We start from the raw sequence: 20,317 nt of genomic DNA on the forward strand, positions 1-20,317 counted from the left end.
TTAAGGACCTTCTGCACCTACTTCAGGGCCTCATCTGCGTGTTCCAGGTTTTAGGACCCTTTGGTGCTCAAGGAGATCAGCATCCCACAGATCTTCGTGTTCAAGGCTGTTAAAACGGATTCCAGCTCCTTTCCCCACTGCATTGTCACCCAGCACAACCAGTGGAAGAAGTCACCACCATCGGACTGCTTACTCAACCAAGTGGAACGTAAATTTCACTTAACCAAACCTCTTTCCAGAAACCTTGGCATTGTTGTATATTATCAGTATATGATTTTCTAATTTACATTAGAGGTAACATAACTGATGCTAGTTAATAACAAATAATCTTTCATTTATTTGTTTGATGTATAATAAGGTTCTTCACCTTAGTTTCAGAGAAACGACAGTTTATCTTTCCATAAGATAACACAACTTTTCCATAGCCACACTCAACTTAATCACATGTATTTTATGTATCTTATGCTCTTTATTCCTTTATCATGCATTGTATTCATTTAGTGGTTGTGTTAGTTATTCTTGTTTATCTTTTGTTAATAAAATGTATTTTATTACAATTGTGTCTTACTTGTGCTGATAATACAGAAAAGGCTCTACAAGTTAGAAATCTCACCAATCTTTCAGATAAATCAGCTGACCAACTCTCCCCACTTTACATTCAATCTAAAATGATTGAACAGCCTCCTGTTTGGAGCGTTCTCATACAGCCAAGGTAAAATACCTTGACTAGTGTCCCAAACTAAGAGGGGGAAGGTGGTCATCTGATGTACTCATAACCTCATCTTAAGTGACGTGTGATCCAAAATTCACAACGTCAGCGGTGACGTGAGTACCAATCACTACCTTACTTAGCATCCTTGGAGGGACAAAAGTAAATTCACTTCAGCACATATCAAACCGTACCGAAACCGTAACCCTAAAACTGATAAAAACCGAACCATGAGTAATTTGAATCGTTACACCTCTAGTTCATAGTCATCCAGTTTGAAAGGTTTTTTTTTTCTTTTTTTTTCAGATTTTATCCAACAGTGTTTTCTCCATATTTACTATTGTTTGCTGCTTCTAACAATTGGTTTCAATGCTCTGGATCCTTCACTGAACAAAAAAAGCCCCCCCCCCCATTGGTTGAATCTGGTTACAGTACAAGTTGATACCATTGTGACTATGGCTGCGTCTGAAATCGCATAGGCCTACTATCTTACTTTGCAAGCACTATAAGAGTATGTTCTCTATAGTATGAATGTGTGCAGTATGAATGTATTCCGGACATACTACATTTTCCATGTTGTCATTATCATGTGACCTACCAGTGTCAGTTACGTTACTTCACTGCCATTCACAAATCCTCTCCCATGGCTTCATGGGATAGTAAATTGTCCATTGTATGAACACTTCAGAATCTCGCTGGAAGTAGTAGGTCATCTAGGTACTTTTTGCCTACTCGTCTATGAGCATTGTGAATTCGGACATACTACTTTTGCCACATACTGTTTTTCGCCTATATTATATAGTAGGGAAGCATGTAATTATAGGGCTTGGGCGTCTGACGTCATTACTTGGCGTGGCGGCCATGTTGATGGCCTCCTTTACTGCTACTCAGACTACTACGCACTGTTTATAGACGTACTCCCTCTCAGTCGTGTGTCTTAATTTGATTAATTTGGCGTCGAAAATGGATTAACTTTCCACCGCTTTCCTGCTTGGAGGCGCAACCACGGAGACCAAGTATCCGAGGTAACAAAGAGTCGTCGGCTTTCACAAAAGGACGCTGTCAGCTGGATGCAAGACATGTGGAGAGCACAAGAAAAAATGCCCACCTCCGAATTCACGTGTAAAGGGTGATTGGAACCGTCCGCAACAAGTACACTATTTTGTCAGATAAAGTAACGATTCACATGGTGTTGCCAAGCAAGGATGAAGACATGACATTCCTCTATAAGATTGTGTCTGTATGTTGTGCTCTGACAAACATGAGCCCTAGCGTTGTGCTGAAATAAATGTGCATTAAATACAGCCATAAGTGTCTGTTGCATCCATACCCACAATCTTCACAATAAATATACTTAAATCAGTATAATGTGCAAAAGCAAGAAGTGTCACACAATCGCAATAACCGTATAATGTGCAAAAGCAAGAAGTGTCACACAATCAGATATTTTTCAGTGTTTATTTGCAAGTAGTGCAACCTGAGAACACAGAACGGTGCAGAATGCTTCAAGGTAAAAGGTTAACGTTACATAGGCTTCATGATCTGCAGCTCCTGAACCCATCCATTTGTGAACTGCAAATTTCATATGAATCCAAACCGTTAATAGTTCCAATTTTGTCCATATACCGGTCCCTGGCTTCCCTATTTAACGTATCCCGGTAAATTCCACATCCTTTTCGGGATTTTAACATAGTTTTTCTTTCTCCCAACTCTGCTTCTCCTCGTTCGATTTGCTGTATGTTTACATTCGCGAGGCCATCAACATGGCCGCCACGTCCCAGAATGCAACACAGCGCCCGAGCCCTATTGGATGCAGCCTTTGACATGTTTTGCTAAGAAGAGTTTTCTACTCAAGCAAGGTGAAATTTGACTCTGGTCAAGCCTACCCAATAGGAGCAAACTGGGAGAGACTTCAGACTGCAACATGCCCATTGCATTATGGGTGTTGAATTTTTCCTACCTATTTGGCAAAAGGGAAGACAAAGGCCACTCTGTTTTCCCTAGTTAGGTAACATAGATTTCAAAATTGATTACACCTTTCTATCGCACAGGCAGCTTTTTATTGTTTTTGAAAGTTTTATTGAAAACCCATTTTGCCAGTGGTGAATTATCCTTTCAATAAAAAAAATAAATAAAAAGTATTTCTGATGGGATGATTTGCAATGTTTTGCAGTGTTAATATACCTGTTTTCACATTAACACCAGACTCACTAGCACCATTCTGCATGAATTAATTTCCATAACTTTTGTCATATTATTAAACTGAAAGGGTTATGTTCCATCTTTTAATGCACAATTATGTATCCTAATAATTATAGCCCTTTTGTGTAACAACTAAAACAAATGTCTCTTTTAAATATATAATTTTTTAAAACATATTTTCTTTTTCTTTCTGTATCTTATGCTTGAACTCTTAATATTTTATAGGGTTTATTTTCACTGGAGAGATAACACACCGCATGCTGACAGCAACGCAGTATATTGCTCCACTCATGGCAAACTTCGACCCAAGTTTTTCTAAAAACTCCACTGTACGGTATCTGGACAATGGTGAGTTCTGTATAATGGAAGGAATATGTGAGATTAAGATTAGTGCATAACAAATCAAAGTATGATTGTGAATCATTTTGTTAATATTACCCACAAACCCTTAAACTACATAAAATTAGAGATATATAATAGCACGTTTATAACTTTACAGATGTTGGAAAATCAATATTGAGTAAAATGAATTTTAAGGCTACACATTTAGCTAGATTCTAACAAAGGGATTTGTGGTTGTCAAAGTGAAATTACTGAATTAATTGCCACAATGTAACTTTGTGACGTTGTCAGTTAGTAATTGCGATGTTGTGGTAACATTGTGGATTAATACTTTTGTGTTGGCAATCGGTTGGTAATTAATTTTTTATTTTTTTCTAGGCCAAACTCATTTAATGGCTATTTCAACAGAAGTAGATGAGGAATGCAGACTCAAAATTACTTCAGTTCATTTATTTAGAAAAACACAAAAGTGAAAAAAATATTAATCATAAAATATTATATAATTAATAATAATATTAAAATAAATATAGCAAAAGCAATATGACTGGATAAAAGTGCAATTCCTGGATAAATTGCCACAACGTGATCAAGTCAGTTAAAAACTGCAACATGGCAAATACTATCAAAAGTATTAAAATACACAATATTAATCATATTAAAGCAGCACTAGGTAGTTTTTGCTCTCGGTCCCCCTACAGTTGGGAAACAGTATTGTCCTCTACTACTGTCGTAAACTGTCATTCTACATCAGTGGATGCATCGCACATGCATTTGTTGACATGACAACTATGATAGCTCTGAACACTGCAGGAGTTCACATGCAGGTGTTCTGCTTGCGTCGCGTGTGAAATGTCTTCATCCCAGGTACAGTGGCATATGTTTCAGCATGTCATATGAATATAATTTCATGGGTTTTATTTTTTTCAAACGCCAAATGATCGCGATGCTCACGTTTACAAGCCAGCGTCATTATAGTAGCCTAGTCTATTGGTTACCATTTTACGGAATCTATATGATACTTCAATTCAATGTTTGAGTGGTAGGTAATAACCATATATCGTCCATCCATCCATCCATCCATCATCTTCCGCTTATCCGGGGCCGGGTCGCGGGGGCAACAGTCTAAGCAGAGACGCCCAGACTTCCCTCTCCCTAGCCACTTCCTCCAGCTCTTCCAGGGGAACCCTGAGGTGTTCCCAGGCCAGCCGGGAGACATAGTCCCTCCAGCGTGTCCCTCCAGCGTGTCCTAGGTCTTCCCCGGGGCCTCCTCCCTGTGGGACGTGCCTGGAACACCTCCCTGGGAAGGCGTCCAGGAGGCATCCAAAATAGATGCCCGAGCCACCTCAGCTGGCTCCTCTCGATGTGGAGGAGCAGCGGCTCTACTTCGAGTTCCTCCCGAGTGACTGAGCTCCTCACCCTATCTCTAAGGGAGCACCCAGCCACCCTACGGAGAAAGCTCATTTCGGCCGCCTGTATCCGGGATCTTGTCCTTTCGGTCATGACCCACAGCTCATGACCATAGGTGAGAGTAGGAACGTAGATTGACTGGTAAATTGAGAGCTTTGCCTTGCAGCTCAGCTCCTTCTTTACCACGACAGACCGGTACATCGACCGCATTACTGCAGAAGCTGCACCGATCCGTCTGTCAATCTCCCGTTCCATCCTTCCCTCACTCGTGAACAAGACCCCAAGATACCTGAACTCCTCCACTTGAGGCAGGAACTCTCCACCCACCTGAACAGGGCAAGCCACCCTTTTCCGACTGAGAACCATTGCCTCGGACTTGGAGGTGCTGATTCTCATCCCAGCCGCTTCACACTCGGCCACAAACCGTCCCAGTGCACGCTGAAGGTCCTGGCTCGAGGAGGCCAACACGACAACATCATCCGCAAAAAGCAGTGACGAAATCGTGTGGTCCCCAAAACGGACACTCTCCGGCCCTTGGCTGCGCCTAGAAATTCTGTCCATAAAAATTACCGGTGACAAAGGGCAGCCCTGCCGGAGTCCAACATGCACCGGGAACAAGTCTGACTTACTGCCGGCAATGCGGACCAAGCTCCTGCTCTGGTCGTACAGGGACCGAACAGCCCTAAGCAGGGGGCCGCCAACCCCATACTCCCAGAGCACCCTCCACAGGATGCCACGAGGAACACAGTCGAATGCCTTCTCCAAATCCACAAAACACATGTGGACTGGTTGGGCAAACTCCTATGAACCCTCCAGCACCCTGGAAAGGGTATAGAGCTGGTCCAGTGTTCCACGACCGGGACGAAAACCACACTGTTCCTCCTGAATCTGAGGTTCCACTATCGGCCGAATTCTCCTCTCCAGTACCCTGGCATAGACTTTCCCGGGGAGGCTGAGAAGTGTGATCCCCCTATAGTTGGAACACACTCTCCGGTCCCCCTTCTTGAAAAGAGGGACCACCACCCCGGTCTGCCAGTCCAGAGGTACTGTTCCCGACCGCCATGCGATGTTGCAGAGGCGTGTCAGCCAAGACAGCCCCACAACATCCAGAGACTTGAGGTACTCAGGGCGGATCTCATCCAACCCCGGTGCCTTGCCACCGAGGAGCTTTTTAACCACCTCGATGACTTCAGCCCGGGTGATGGACGAGTCCACCTCTGGGTCCCCAGCCACTGCTTCCTCAACGGAAGACATGTCGGTGGGATTGAGGAGATCCTCGAAGTATTCCTTCCACCGCCCGACGATATCTCCAGTTGAGGTCAACAGGTGCCCATCTCCACTGTAAACAGTGTTGGTAGGGCACTGCTTCCCCCTCCTGAGGCGTCTAACGGTTTGCCAGAATCTCTTCGAGGCCGATTACTATACTATATATCGTCAATATTATAATATCAAGCTACCCTAGATGAATCTGCAAATTTTAAAAATCGATTTGCATTATAACTTGAGGCAAGACAAATAAACCAAAATCACAGATATGTTAGGTATCCTAAAATATGATTTTGTACGTCTTACGTATTTACTTTCAAGAATGTAGACCCTCCTCCTTCAGCTCACGCCAAGCAAACGCTGGCCCAATGTTGATCCTCGTCCTGCCTTTAATCCGATCACTTTCTCGTTTCCTCTTTTTGCTTTCCTCCGACAAAACCTTAGCTTTCTTATTTTTCTGTGCTGCTTCAGCCATGACTATAACATTCGGCAAACAAATGATAGTTTGGCTCGCACGTCCGAATTTAAGGAAGTGGGGGTGGGGGTGGTGGTGGAAGTGACGTATATGCCGTAAAGCGGTTGAATTTTGTAGTTCTTTTTTACTACCCGAAACCCGAAGTTTAAACGTACGATTAAAAACGATACAGACCCCGTCAGGCTATGGCAGACGTTTCATTCAACCTATTGTAAGTCGATGTATCATCACAAGAGGTTTCAAAATATTTTATAAAGGTTGAAAAGTTACCTAGTGCTGCTTTAAATAATTTCAAACATGCATACATAAATGGATGCATTCAAGATCTGCAGTGTTGGGGGATGCATTAAAAGTAACACAACTTTTTCAAATAAGTAATTCCATTTACTTTCTTTTCCCATTTATTGACTGACCGCTCTGCTGTCCCCATGTAGAGAGACATTGCGAGTAAGGCGCAGAGGCATTGTGTATGCTGTGTAAACATGTGGTTTTTGTAGTTCTAGACATAATGGCCCTCATTTATCAAAAGTGCGTACACCAAATTTCCAGCGTACACCTGGCGTACACCCAAAACCATGGTGACTTTGAGATTTATCAATATGGACGTTGGCGTACGGCACGCTCAGATCCTACGCCAGCTCAGGAGGTGGTGTACGCACATTTTGAGTAAGTGCGAAAATGCGCAGAAAACAATTCCTAACACCACAAAACGCACTGACAAAGATATGCTATATTATGACCCACTGTGAAAAAAACAACAACAACAACAACTAAAGCCCTATTCGCACGGGATAAGTAGGCTATTATCTGGGGACCTCGTGTGATTTAGAAATTACTCCCCCATCTGAGTTTTGTGTGGCGCATTCGCACTGGATAAGCTGTGATTTTACTTGAATTTACTGACTTATCTCCCGGATATGATGTAAAGACTTGAAAAAGTTTTTTTGTTATAGATATAGCTGTATGAAATTATAATTAGTCGTATCGATATCATTTTGATTGATTTATAGTAATACAAATAATTTCGTTCAGTTAGAGAACAGACGCAATTAAAAACTGAACTGAGCAATATAATAACAATATACGGCGGAAGATTCAGTTTCAAAGCTAAATGTAAAAGTGCCCATTTAAGCGAGTTGTCATTGTACTGTTCTGTTTTTGTGTTTAATAATAATATTAAACACACCATTCAAGCAATTTACTCCCAAATTGGTGCTCATTCTAAAGTGAAAGTATAATCCGCGCGGCCGCACGGGAATTCATAACAGTGTGCATTATATGCAGCCTAGATCCATTCTTCGTGAAAGATAAAAATAGAAATGCGCACAGGACACAACAACCTTGCAAAAATTATATACGATCCGCCTAATCCCGGCCAAATCACAGAGATGCCGATTCGCACGGGACTAATGTTATCACAGGACCAGTGTTTGGCGAAATATGGTTGGTCATTTGCGGGGGAATTTTTACTTTACATATTACAGACATGGCCGATTCGCACGGGATTAAGATCACAGACATTCTCTGCAATTATTACAAATCACCAGAGGTCCCCATTAGGCTACTAATCCCGTGCGAATATGGATATAGTAATTATAGACTTCAGTGTTTATTTTTGTGCAACATGGACTTCAATGTTTAATTTGTGTGACTTTACCAAAGCATTTGATTTGTAGGCATATGTATTCCTCCAGTTGCGAGCCTGTGCGCTTTACCAGACGTTTCAAGGTTAGGCCCGGCAGCTGCGCACGGACTGGGACTGAACATAATTCAGACTGACAAAATAATAAAAATGACATTCTTCTTTTTTTAAATAATAATAAAATAAATAATAATAATAATGACATTCCTCTTCTAAATAACAATAAAACAGCTATTTAAACTGGATTTCCACCATACACCTTTTTGTGGGCGCCTTTAATCCCACTCTTTAAACTCCCACTCTGTTTTTTTCCACTTCCCTGGTGATGGTCTCGATCTCCACGTCAGAGAAATTTTGCTTCTTTGCCGTCTTCCGTGTGTCCATGGGGTAAAATTAGGGCGTGGGGGAGGCGGAGACTTGAATATATAGGGGTGTGTTATTCTAATGACGATCGTTTTCAGCCGCGGCATTTATCAAGGGCAGGTATTGCGTACACCTGGATTTCAGAGGTGCGCACAGTTTCATAAATCAGGCGGTGAGAGGAGTGTAAGCATAATCTTACGCCAACATATACGCCCGTTTCTACGCAAGATTGATAAATGAGGGCCAATGTGAGCATGCATTTACTCATCTCACTTGGACAAATACAGATTACATATTATTTAAAATTAATAAAAACCGTGAAATGCAAACTCAGACTATTACGCAAACCTGCAATATGTTAAATTGCATAAATATACCTTAATCTCACTTACCAATGTATTTGCTGCTGACCTTCAATTATCCAGGTCAATTATACTAATACACAAAAAGTTTTTTTTTTTTTGCCTTTTTAATTCTCCTGAATCATATTTTTCTGCAATCCAGAATGGCAGCTCAGGAAAAAAAAAAAAAAAATTTAAACAAGCAAGCCCTGCCAGAAAAAGTAACGCAAAAGTAACATAACAAAATACCTTTTATGGAAAGTAATGCAAGTAATGCAATTAGCTACGGAGTTATGCAATATTGTACTTTTAAAAGTAACTTTCCCTAACACATATGGCTGTTTAAAAGAAGACTTAACTTTTGTTACTTTACTTAAAGCAGACAAAGACCACTTTGTCTAAATATTATGACCATATTATAAAGCTTTTTAGATGTGCAAAATACTTTGTTTTTGTCACTTTATTTTAAGCAGTAAAAGACCACTCATATTATGTGGTATGATACTGTGCAGATATTAAGTAAACAATGTTAAAATATGAGACTTGGGAAAGTAAAAGATATAACACTATGGGATATATAATCCATTATAACTTAAGTGGTTAAAATTGTTCATTGTGTGTTATAAATCATCATCCTCTTAATAGTTATAACCACAAAGATAAGTATTATTACTGTTTTTACGATATTCATGAAATGATTCAACATAATATGAGGTTATTTTATAAGGCATTATGCATGTATTATACTATATTATGAATACCCTTATGATGCATTATACATGCAGGCTTCATCTTGGGTTATAATGCATTGCACTCTTAAAAGTTAAACCACAAATAGGTAAGTATTATAATGTATTGTACCTGTTTTTATGATTATTTATAAGATGATACAACATTATAAGGTTGTTTATAAGGAATTATAACGCATTAAAAATACCCTTATAATGCATCATATATGCTTCATATAAATTGTTATCAAGATTTTTTTCTGTCAATAAGATTTGTGTTAAAATCATCTGGTCTACAACATTTTTTTTAACTGACACATTTGGATGTAAGGAAGACTGTTCTTTTAGGGTAATGGATGGTAAGAGTCAGCTCTCAAAAGCGTATTGTGACCTCTAGGTTTCTTAAAAAGTTCAGTATAGGCAATTTTCTTCCTGAATTATCCACAAATCCAAGAAGCTAATTTATGAAGGTAAATTGATGCCTTAAAGAATCGCAAGTGCAGAGTAAGATTTGTGAAAGTGTACATAAGATTGCAAGCGTAAATCAAATTTGTATGCGCAAGATAAGTTTTGTAAAGGTGTAAATTGCCTTTCAAGTGTAAGAAAAAAAGATTTGCAGCATTTTACTGTTATTCGTAAGTGTAATTCATGTATTGTGAAACTGCAGCTTCATGTTAACGCAAAATAAACATGATCTGTATTCTTCTGACTTCCATTTTTCCGTGCTAAGACTTTTGACATGTTTATTTCGCCAAGATACGGCCAAAATCATTGCAAGACTGTGAACATTGATTTGCAAGCGAAAACATCAGAGTCAGGAACTGCAAACCAGATTGACCGTGTAAAACCAGACTTTGTGTAAAAAATATAAACTGCTGCAAATGTCTAAATGACTTGTTGTGAACGTAGGGCAAAAAAGTTCCCGAAAGAAACCGATTTGTACAGTTCCGTCTTTCTTTTAGCTGCGCTTAAAGTTTTGGCACGATTCTCTCACTCGCTCAGTTTTGCGAGCTCGAGGAGGAAGGCGGGTCCACCTTCTTCTGTAGCCAATCAAATGAGCTGCTCGCTGACTCTGGATTTATCCTTATCTGATTGGTTCAATAAACACCCCAGACGCCAGAACACATCTTAATCTTCATTTGGCTAAGAATCGTTCTCACTGCCGAAATTGTACTTTTAATGCACACATACATGTAAATAAATAAATAAATAAATAAATAAATAAATAAATAAATAAATAAATAAATAAATAAATAAATCAAGCATGGTTGCTTAATAAACTGTGCACCGTTCAAGGCTGACTATATGTGTTCATCCTGAATTTTGAGCTGGTGTGTCATTATTGGATTGGTTTGGAATTGCATTGAAATTTTATATATTATATAATCTGTTTACACCACTGAGCTGATGTTATACTTTACAGTCAAAAAATGTAATACCCATTCTTTAATACCCAATAATACGATTCTGATTAAGACTTTTTCAGACCACATTTCATGGTATTTAACACTCAATTATATATTTTGAAATATTGTCCTGGTCGCACTTTATTGATTCTGATTACTATAGTGTGACTGATCAAGCTATTATATTTAGCTAGTATGAATAACAAAATGCTTTCTCTGTCCAGATTTGACAGTAGGCTAATACAAAACTCATACTTCAAATCAATATAAAAACACAACTTTGACAAAGAGTAGTCTTTCATAATATATATATATCTCCAAATCAAATGAAAACTAACTAATTATGTCTGAATTAAAACCCAGCAAACAGGGAATACACAGCCATGTTTATGTTTATATATAGGGATATACAGCCATCTAGAGGTTAAACGATTGTATTACAGATGACAAATGGTGCATAATTTAGAGATGCCCTTAAAATACATGTTAAAGGAAAAATAATAATTTAATACTAACACTACTCCTACTAATAATAAATAATAATACTAATAATTCTGGAATTGCCCCTGATCAGTAGACATTATGAAATTATGCATGCAGTAGTGCAGATACTATACTTTTAGCATCATCAAGATAAACTAATATCATGTCATGATGATGATGATGATGATGATAAGGATACACTGAATATACATTTTCTTTCTTAACACACTAGCTCGGAATGCTGAGCCAAATGAAGATAAAGATGTGTTGATAAAGATGCACCTTGAACGGTGTACAGCTTATTAAGCAACCGTGCTTTATTTATTTATTTATTTATTTATTTATTTATTTATTTATTTATTAACATGTATGTGTGCATTAAAAGTACAATTTCGGCAATGAGAACGATTCTTAGCCAAATGAAGATTAAGATGTGTTCTGGCGTCTGGGGTGTTTATTGAACCAATCAGATAAGGATAAATCCAGAGTCAGCGAGCAGCTCATTTGATTGGCTACAGAAGAAGGTGGACCCGCCTTCCTCCTCGAGCTCGCAAAACTGCTTGGGTTATGTATATAACCCTTGTTCCCTGAGAAAGGGAACGAGCACTGCATCGGAACGACGCTTTGGGGACGCTCCCTTAGCATCAGCGAATCTGAAACCAGAATGCCAACTAGGCCAATCCGATTGGCGTGCGTGATGACGTCATCGTGACGGCATACCCGGAAGTATAAAAGGGGGGCTGGAACGTAATTGCGGTAGTAATTGCTCTGAAGCATGCGCTCCAGGCGCGCCGAGGTGTGGCGTCGGGATGCAGTGCTCGTTCCCTTTCTCAGGGAACAAGGGTTATATACATAACCCAAGCAGTTCCCTTTCGAGGGAACTCGCACTGCATCGGAACGACGCTTTGGGGAACGAGTACCCACTAGGCCACACCGAAGGGTAGCACCTGCCCTAGTGTGAAGCCGGAGACCGGGCACAGCTAGGACTGGAGCACCATAGCACCAGGCGTCGTAGGGAGATCCAGGCTATAGAACCTGATAAAAGTGTGTGGGGTAGCCCACCTGGCCGCCTCGCAGATATCCTGCAAGGGGACCTCAGAAAGAAGGGCCACCGAAGAGGCCATGCCTCTGGTGGAATGAGCCCTCACAGCCACAGGTGAAGGCAAACTGCGCACCTGATAGGCCATGGTAATCGCCTGGACAATCCAGTTACTGATTGTCTGGGTAGACGCAGGCAATCCCTTCTTAGGTGAACCAAAACACACCAACAGTTGTTGTGATCTCCTCCACTGTGCAGACTTCGCCAAATAAACTCTGAGCGCCCTAACTGGGAAGAGTAGGTGAAGTCTCCCCTCTTCCGCCGTCATGTGAGGCGGAGGATGAAATGCCTGCAGAACCAAAGACCTGACCACCCTTGATGGCACCTTAGGCACGTAGCCCGGCCTAGGGTGTAGGATGGCTTTTACTCCTCCCGGGGCAAACTCCAGGCAGGTTGGCGTTACCGCCAAGGCCTGGAGATCTCCCACTCTCCTAAGAGAGGTAATGGCGAGGAGAAAAGCCACCTTAAGGGTCAGGTTCTTAGGTTCGGCCGACTCCAATGGCTCGAAGGGGGCCTCAGCCAAACCTTCGAGAACCACTGCCAGGTCCCAGGTTGGAACTCTGGAATGAGCCGCAGGCCTCATCCTCCGAGGCCCACGGAGGAATTGTACAACCAGATGGTGCCTACCCAGAGGCCCATCACCCATAGGAGCGTGGAAAGCCGCAATGGCAGCCACGTACACCTTGAGTGTGGACGGGGTAAGCCCTGCAGAGAAGCGATCTTGGAGGAACTCCAGCACTGAAGCCACTGGGCAGTTAACTGGGTCGACCTCACGCTCCCTGCACCAAGTGGAAAATACATTCCACTTGAGGCTGTACAGTCTCCTCGTAGACGGAGCCCTGGAACTGAGTAAGGTCTCTATCACCTCCGCCGATAGGCCAGCCTCTATGTACCTGGTCCCCTCAGGGGCCAGACCCATAGGTTCCAAATCTCCGGGCGGGGGTAAAATATCGTACCCGCCGCCTGAGATAGGAGATCCCTCCTCAGAGGAATCTCCCACGGCTGACCTGCTAGCAGAGCTATGATATCCGAGAACCAAACTCGAGTCGGCCAACGGGGTGCTACCAGAAGTAGACTGACCCCCTGTCGACGGACCCTTTCCAGGACTCCCGGGAGCAGAGCAATCGGGGGAAATGCGTACAGACGCAGCCTCGGCCACGTCTGAACCATGGCATCCAGCCCCAGTGGAGCTGGACGCGTGAGGGAAAACCACAGTGGACAGTGGGACGTCTCTCGAGACGCAAACAGATCCACTTCCACTGGGCCGAACCTCTTGCATATGGCCTCCACCACCTCTGGGTGGAGTCGCCACTCCCCGGGCCTCAGCCCCTGCCTCGACAGGATGTCTGCTCCCTGATTTTGGATCCCCGGGACATACATTGCCCTGATGGACAACAGTTTCCCCTGGGTCCACAGGAGGACTCGACGCGCCAGTCCGCAAAGAAAGCGCGACCTCAATCCCCCCTGGCGGTTGATGTACGCTACGACAGACGTATTGTCTGTCCGTACCAGGACATGCTGGCCGCGGAGGTCCGGGAGAAAGCTCCTGAGAGCTTTGTAGACCGCCATCATCTCCAGGCAATTTATGTGCCAGGAAGAATGACGGCCCTCCCATGGGCCCCTCGCAAAGCGGCCGTCCATGACCGCGCCCCAACCAGTGAGGGAGGCGTCTGTTGAAACGGATTTCCGGCAACAGGACGCTCCCAACACTGGCCCCTGGGACAGAAACCAAGGTTTCTTCCATATGACTAGGGAACGAAGGCATTTGCGCGTTACCCTGATCATACGGAAAGGATTCCCTCTGGGGGAAAACCCCTTGGTTTTCAGCCACCACTGGAGGGGTCTCATGTACAGCAGGCCAGAAGGTATTACGCTGGACGCTGCTGCCATGTGCCCCAGCACTCTCTGAAAGTGCTTCACAGTGATGCTGTGGCCTAGCCTTATTCCTGAGACCATCGCCAGTACGGTCTCGACTCGCGCGGGAGACAATTGTGCCCGCATCGTTGTCGAATCCCATACGACCCCGAGGAACGTTGTCCTCTGGGACGGCGTCAACACGCTCTTTTTCATGTTGAGTCTCAGCCCCAGGCACTTTATGTGGTTCAGAACGACATCTCGATGCCGGACCGCCACTTCGTACGACTGGGCCAGTATGAGCCAGTCGTCGATATAATTCAGTACACGGATGCCCTGAAGTCTCAATGGAGCCAGGGCTGCATCCATGCACTTCGTGAATGTGCGTGGGGAGAGGGCTAGGCCAAAGGGAAGCACTCGATATTGGTACGCTTCGCCCCCGAAAGCGAACCTCAGATACTTCCTCTGACATGGGAGGATGGAGATATGAAAGTATGCGTCCTTCAGATCTATCGTGACGAACCAGTCCTCAAACTGGATCTGACTCACGATCATGGGAATGGTGAGCATTTTGAATCTGAAGCTCCTCAGAGACAGATTCAAAACCCTCAGATCTATAATCGGACGCAACCCTCCGTCCTTTTTGGGAACTATAAAGTAGGGCTGCAACGACGCGTCGACGTCGTCGATGACGTCGACTACGAAAATACGTCGACGTGCGTGAAATGCGTCGACGCGTCGGCGGCACATTATTTACGTTCTAGAATGGAACAGAAGATCTAGAATAATGGCAGCTTCTGCTCCCGGGCATAGTGAAAATGATCATTTATCATATAAGGCCAGACCAGGACATTCAAAAGTGTGGGAGTACTTTAAACAGAAGCCGAATAAAACTCTGCTTTGTTCGCTCTGTAACGCCGGTTTCACACTGCGTGCGGTGGCAGAGCAGAAGCTGTGTGCGTGGAGAGCGGGAGCTTTCACACTGCAGTCAGTGTTGCCAAGTCCGCTTTTTTCCGCGGAATTGGGCTACTTCTACACTGTTGCCGCGGGCTGTGTCTCATGTCCGCGGGTTGAAGCAAAAACACACACATATTTAACCCCCCGAACGCGATGTTTACCAGAGAACCTCCCCGAAACGCGATTGGGCTTGTTTTGGGCTAGTTTTGAGTAACGAATGGGTGGGTTTTGTTGTGTAAACCTGGCAACCCTGCTGCCAGTGTTCTCTCGCGCAGCTGAACCGTGGCGCGTGTATTGCAACAGACGGTCACATTTTCCTGGGTTCTTCTCCGACCCCAGTACGTCTCGTGCTTTTATTTATTATGGGTTGCATATATCTGCTGTTAATGCGACCTGGTTCCCCTCTGTCCCAAACACATATGCATAATAACTTGTTGTATATAGGTAGTTTACATGATTAAAGTAACATTAAAGTTAAGATATGCCTCTAGCTTTAATAATTTAAATGTGTCTTTGAAGTTTGGGCAAAAACTTCTGGCAGCTTTAGTCGTTGTTTATGCACATGTATCTTCAAAATAGACGACTAGTTATACATTAACACTATGCTGAAAGCTCCTGTAGGCTATGTGAACCTTTTGCAGATAAATACAAGTGCATTTTCGTTTACTATTGACACAAATCAATAAGTAAATCATACTCAACTACTATAGTAAACAACTTTTCCTAATTAGGCGTACTCTGTATACATTTTATGATGAATAGTATCATTATATATTATGTTTAAAAAGCTTCTTTTGTTCATATAGGCTATTTCATTATAAAATGGCATACTATGTACACTACCCTTCCTAAAATACAATTAATATTGTCATCATTCATTGATTTCATGTTAAAATAATATACAAATTCACTACCCTCTTTGAAATACAATAATCAGTAAAAAAGAATAATAAGATTAAGCTGGAAAAATAATCGTTAGATTAGTCGACTAATCGATAAAATAATCGTTAGATTAGTCGACAGAAAAAATAATCGTTAGTTGCAGCTCTACTATAAAGTACTGGCTGTAGAACCCGGACTCTCTTTCTAGCGGAGGAACACGCTCTATGGCTTCCTTCGCTAAAAGAGTTTTTACTTCTAGCTCCATTACCCGAACCTGCTCGGGTACCACTGCTGTCCAGTATAACCCCCTGAATTGTGGAGGAGGAGTACCGAACTGCAGTTTGTAACCCTTCTCTACAGTACGCAGGACCCATGTAGAAATATTCGGAAGGCATTTCCATGCGCCGAGATAATCTACTAAGGGAACCAGGCTGTCGAGGATCGAAGAACCAGGCTCTCGAGGCTGGCGTCGGGTGTTGCACGGTTCCCGTTCCCAACCTCCTGAAGCGGCTGACCGGCAGGAAGTAGCTGGGAAAGGTTCTCCGTGTGCGGACGCGCGAGCTGCCCAGCCGCAGGTCTTTCCAGAGGCGGCAGGTGCAGCATGCGTTCGCGGGAAATCGATGTGGCCCGAAGCGTCATAGACGGCGGGATTACCACATCGATTTCCCCAGAGCGCCGTGGAGGAAACAACCTCGGTTGTTTCTCCACGGGGGGGACCGCTCTTTGAAGCCCTGCCGCAGCTAGGACTTCTTCCCAGCAGCCTTCCGCGCCTGAAGGACGTTCCGTAGATCGCCCTTAGGAGCTGAAGACTACTGCTGAGAGCGTCGCCTCTGTTGCCAGGCTCCCGGGGGAGGGGCTCTAGATGCGACGCTCTCTTTTTGCACCTTCCGGTGCGAGGAGCTGGATGACGGCTGAGGCTGCCCGCTAGGGCCAGCCTTCCCCGGCTTAGAGCGGCGAGGGAGGTACTGGTGGAAGGCTGCCGACTGTCTCTTCGCCTCCTGGTGTCTGGAAACGACGGCGTTAACCGCGTCTCCAAACAACCCAGAAGGCGAGATCGGGGAAACCAGGAGAAAAGCTCTATCCTTCTCCTTTATCCCCGACAGATTCAGCCAGAGATGTCTCTCCACAGTCACCATGGAAGCCATGGAGCGGCCGATAGCGCGGGCCGTCTCCTTGGTGACGCGGAGAGACAAATCTGCAGCCTTCCTCAGTTCCAGAATATCCTCCGGAGAGGGACCATCTCCCTCGTCCAACTCTTTGAGGAGATCGGCCTGGTAGGCCTGCAACACCGAGAGAGTGTGCAGGGAACTGCCAGCCCGACCAGCCGTCATATAAGCTTTGCCCACCAAAGATGAGGTGTCCCGACAGGGTTTGGTGGGCAAAACCGGAGCCTTAAGGGACGATGCAGAGTCGGGCGAAAGATAGCTCGCGAGAGCCTCCTCCACCCGAGGCATCGCCCCATAGCCCGCTTCGCGTGCCACCAGAATATTGGAATAATCCAACACTGGAGGATTAGACACACGCGAAGAATAGGGCTTCCTCCAGGATCTGCACACCTCGGTGTGCAGATCCGGGAAAAAAGGCAGGCCCCGGCGAGGTGTTTGCACCCGGTGCGAGAGGAACCGGTCATCCAGCCTACTGGGTGGCTGGATTTCCGGAGCCTCTTGTGGCCAATTTATTTTTAATTTAGCCACGGCCCGGGTCAACACCTCGACCAGCTCCTCTTGGGCGGGTGGATGAAACGATGAAACAATTGCTGCTTCATCCCCCGCCTCGGTGCCTAGTTCCTCTGGCTCCTCGGAACCAGAGAGAACAAGCACCGGACCTCCCACCCCGGGGGAAGAAGCCGCAGAGCGGGCTTCCACACGGGGAGGAAGATCCTCGGAACTGTCAGAGGAGGATCGGGAAAGTGCCGCAGCAGTCCCGAAACCCTCTGTCAAGTCCCGCTGTGAGCCCCATGATCTGCGACGCCGAGCCGCCTCAGCGACTGCGGGTCCAGAACCACGGGGCTCACGAGGCTGGCCGGCCTCATCAAACGCGGCCAGCCGAGAGCGGAGCACCCTGAGCGTCAGCCTCTCACAATGCTCACAAGCGGCTCCCTCGAGAGCCGCTTGAGCATGCTGAACGCCCAGGCAATGCACACAAAGCAGGTGTGTATCCGAGCCCGACATGTAGCGAGGGCAAGGATGCACACACTGCTTAAATTCTCTCACACTCTCACATTTTTCCATTTTCTCAGTCACTTCACACACTTTCACTGACAATACAACAGTAAATAGACAGACAGTTTGACAGATAGCGCTTGCTGAAGAGCAATAACTACCGCCATTACGTTCCAGCCCCCCTTTTATACTTCCGGGTATGCCGTCACGATGACGTCATCACGCACGCCAATCGGATTGGCCTAGTTGGCATTCTGGTTTCAGATTCGCTGATGCTAAGGGAGCATCCCCAAAGCGTCGTTCCGATGCAGTGCGAGTTCCCTCGAAAGGGAACTGAGCGAGTGAGAGAATCGTGCCAAAACTTTAAGCGCAGCTAAAAGAAAGACGGAACTGTACAAATCGGTTTCTTTCGGGAACTTTTTTGCCCTACGTTCACAACAAGTCATTTAGACATTTGCAGCAGTTTATATTTTTTACACAAAGTCTGGTTTTACACGGTCAATCTGGTTTGCAGTTCCTGACTCTGATGTTTTCGCTTGCAAATCAATGTTCACAGTCTTGCAATGATTTTGGCCGTATCTTGGCGAAAGAAACATGTCAAAAGTCTTAGCACGGAAAAATGGAAGTCAGAAGAATACAGATCATGTTTATTTTGCGTTAACATGAAGCTGCAGTTTCACAATACATGAATTACACTTACGAATAACAGTAAAATGCTGCAAATATTTTTTTCTTACACTTGAAAGGCAATTTACACCTTTACAAAACTTATCTTGCGCATACAAATTTAATTTACGCTTGCAATCTTATGTACACTTTCACAAATATAACCCTGCACTTGCGATTCTTTAAGGCATCAATTTACCTTCATACTAATTTTGCTTGGATCAAAATCCATGGTAAATGTCAAAAAATCTGAGCAATTATTTAAATGTTGATAAAAAATTTACAACATCACTATTAAAAATGCAGAAACAACCATCCAAATATATCTTCCAAATCAGTCAATTAGATGGAAAGATTTTCAAAAGAGGGTGCACTTCCCATGGCTGCCACACCTCTTCTTTGAATACAAAAATCATTCGGAAAATAAAATAATTATGAGAGAGTAAAATCTCAAATAGTGTTTTAAAGGGGTCATGAACTGGCTTATTTTATTTTTTATTTTTTTTAAAGGTCAACTTATGACGTTTGCGTGGTTTTTACATTCAAAAACATCATAATGAATAAGTAATAGGATATTTTCTACCCTGGTTTTGAGGCTCTCTGAAGAAACACTTGGTTTCTATGGGCGTGCCGCACTGAAGACTTGGAAGTAAACGCCCACGGCTAGGATTGGATAAGATTTGCATATTTAATGAGCTTCAGCTCCCCTCAGTACATGTGGGAATTGTTTTGAAAGCGTCTGTGGAAACACTCACAGGACTCGCAAAATGTCTTTATCAAACAAACACAATGATTATCATGTGTCAGGTTCTTTCTCTTTGCTTCTCACTATCCTTTTCTTCACTCACTCTCCTTCCTGATTGTTTCAGACACACACACACACACACACACACACACCCCCCCACACACGCACACACACACTTACTCACTCGCTCGTTACGCTCATCTTCTCTCTGTCTACCTGCACCTGTTAGTCATCGCAATCAGCGCCTCGCTGCCTTGCGATGACACCTGTTCCCACTTTTGTTTGAGTGCTTACCCTTTATTTCTAGTGTTTGTTCATGCTGCCTCTTGTTGGATCATTGTTTCATGTCATGCGTTACGACTGCTGCTTTCTTCATGTCTGATTAGCTTTGGAAGTTTTGTCTGAGTTCTGCATTTGCTGCAAGAGTACCTTTGCGGTCCTCTGTACTAGTGATGGGCAGACCGAGGCTTCGTGAAGCACTGAAGCAGTTGAAGCAAATGTGCCATATTGTTTCGAAGCTTCGAATCAATCTGACATCCGTCTCTACGGCGCCATCTAGTGGTCATTTGCATGTGTTGATCTCAAATA

At 43.9% G+C, this 20,317-nt stretch overlaps 1 protein-coding gene across 4 annotated transcripts in view; it reads left to right on the top strand.

The window, feature by feature from the left end:
* The window catches only part of plxdc1 (plexin domain containing 1), a 582,117-nt gene that overhangs the window by 378,112 nt on the left and 183,688 nt on the right, over positions 1–20,317 (top strand). For 2 of the 4 annotated variants that reach the window (XM_079846240.1, XM_079846241.1), the window contains exon 5: positions 3,137–3,259. The exons of the other annotated variants lie outside the window; for them this stretch is intronic. In XM_079846240.1, coding sequence (XP_079702366.1) covers positions 3,137–3,259 — 123 coding nt within the window. The remainder of the gene's footprint in view (positions 1–3,136; positions 3,260–20,317) is intronic. 4 annotated transcript variants of the gene reach the window in all.

Source organism: Gobio gobio (assembly GCF_949357685.1).
Source record: "Gobio gobio genome assembly, chromosome: 20".
Classification (NCBI taxonomy): domain Eukaryota; kingdom Metazoa; phylum Chordata; class Actinopteri; order Cypriniformes; family Gobionidae; genus Gobio; species Gobio gobio.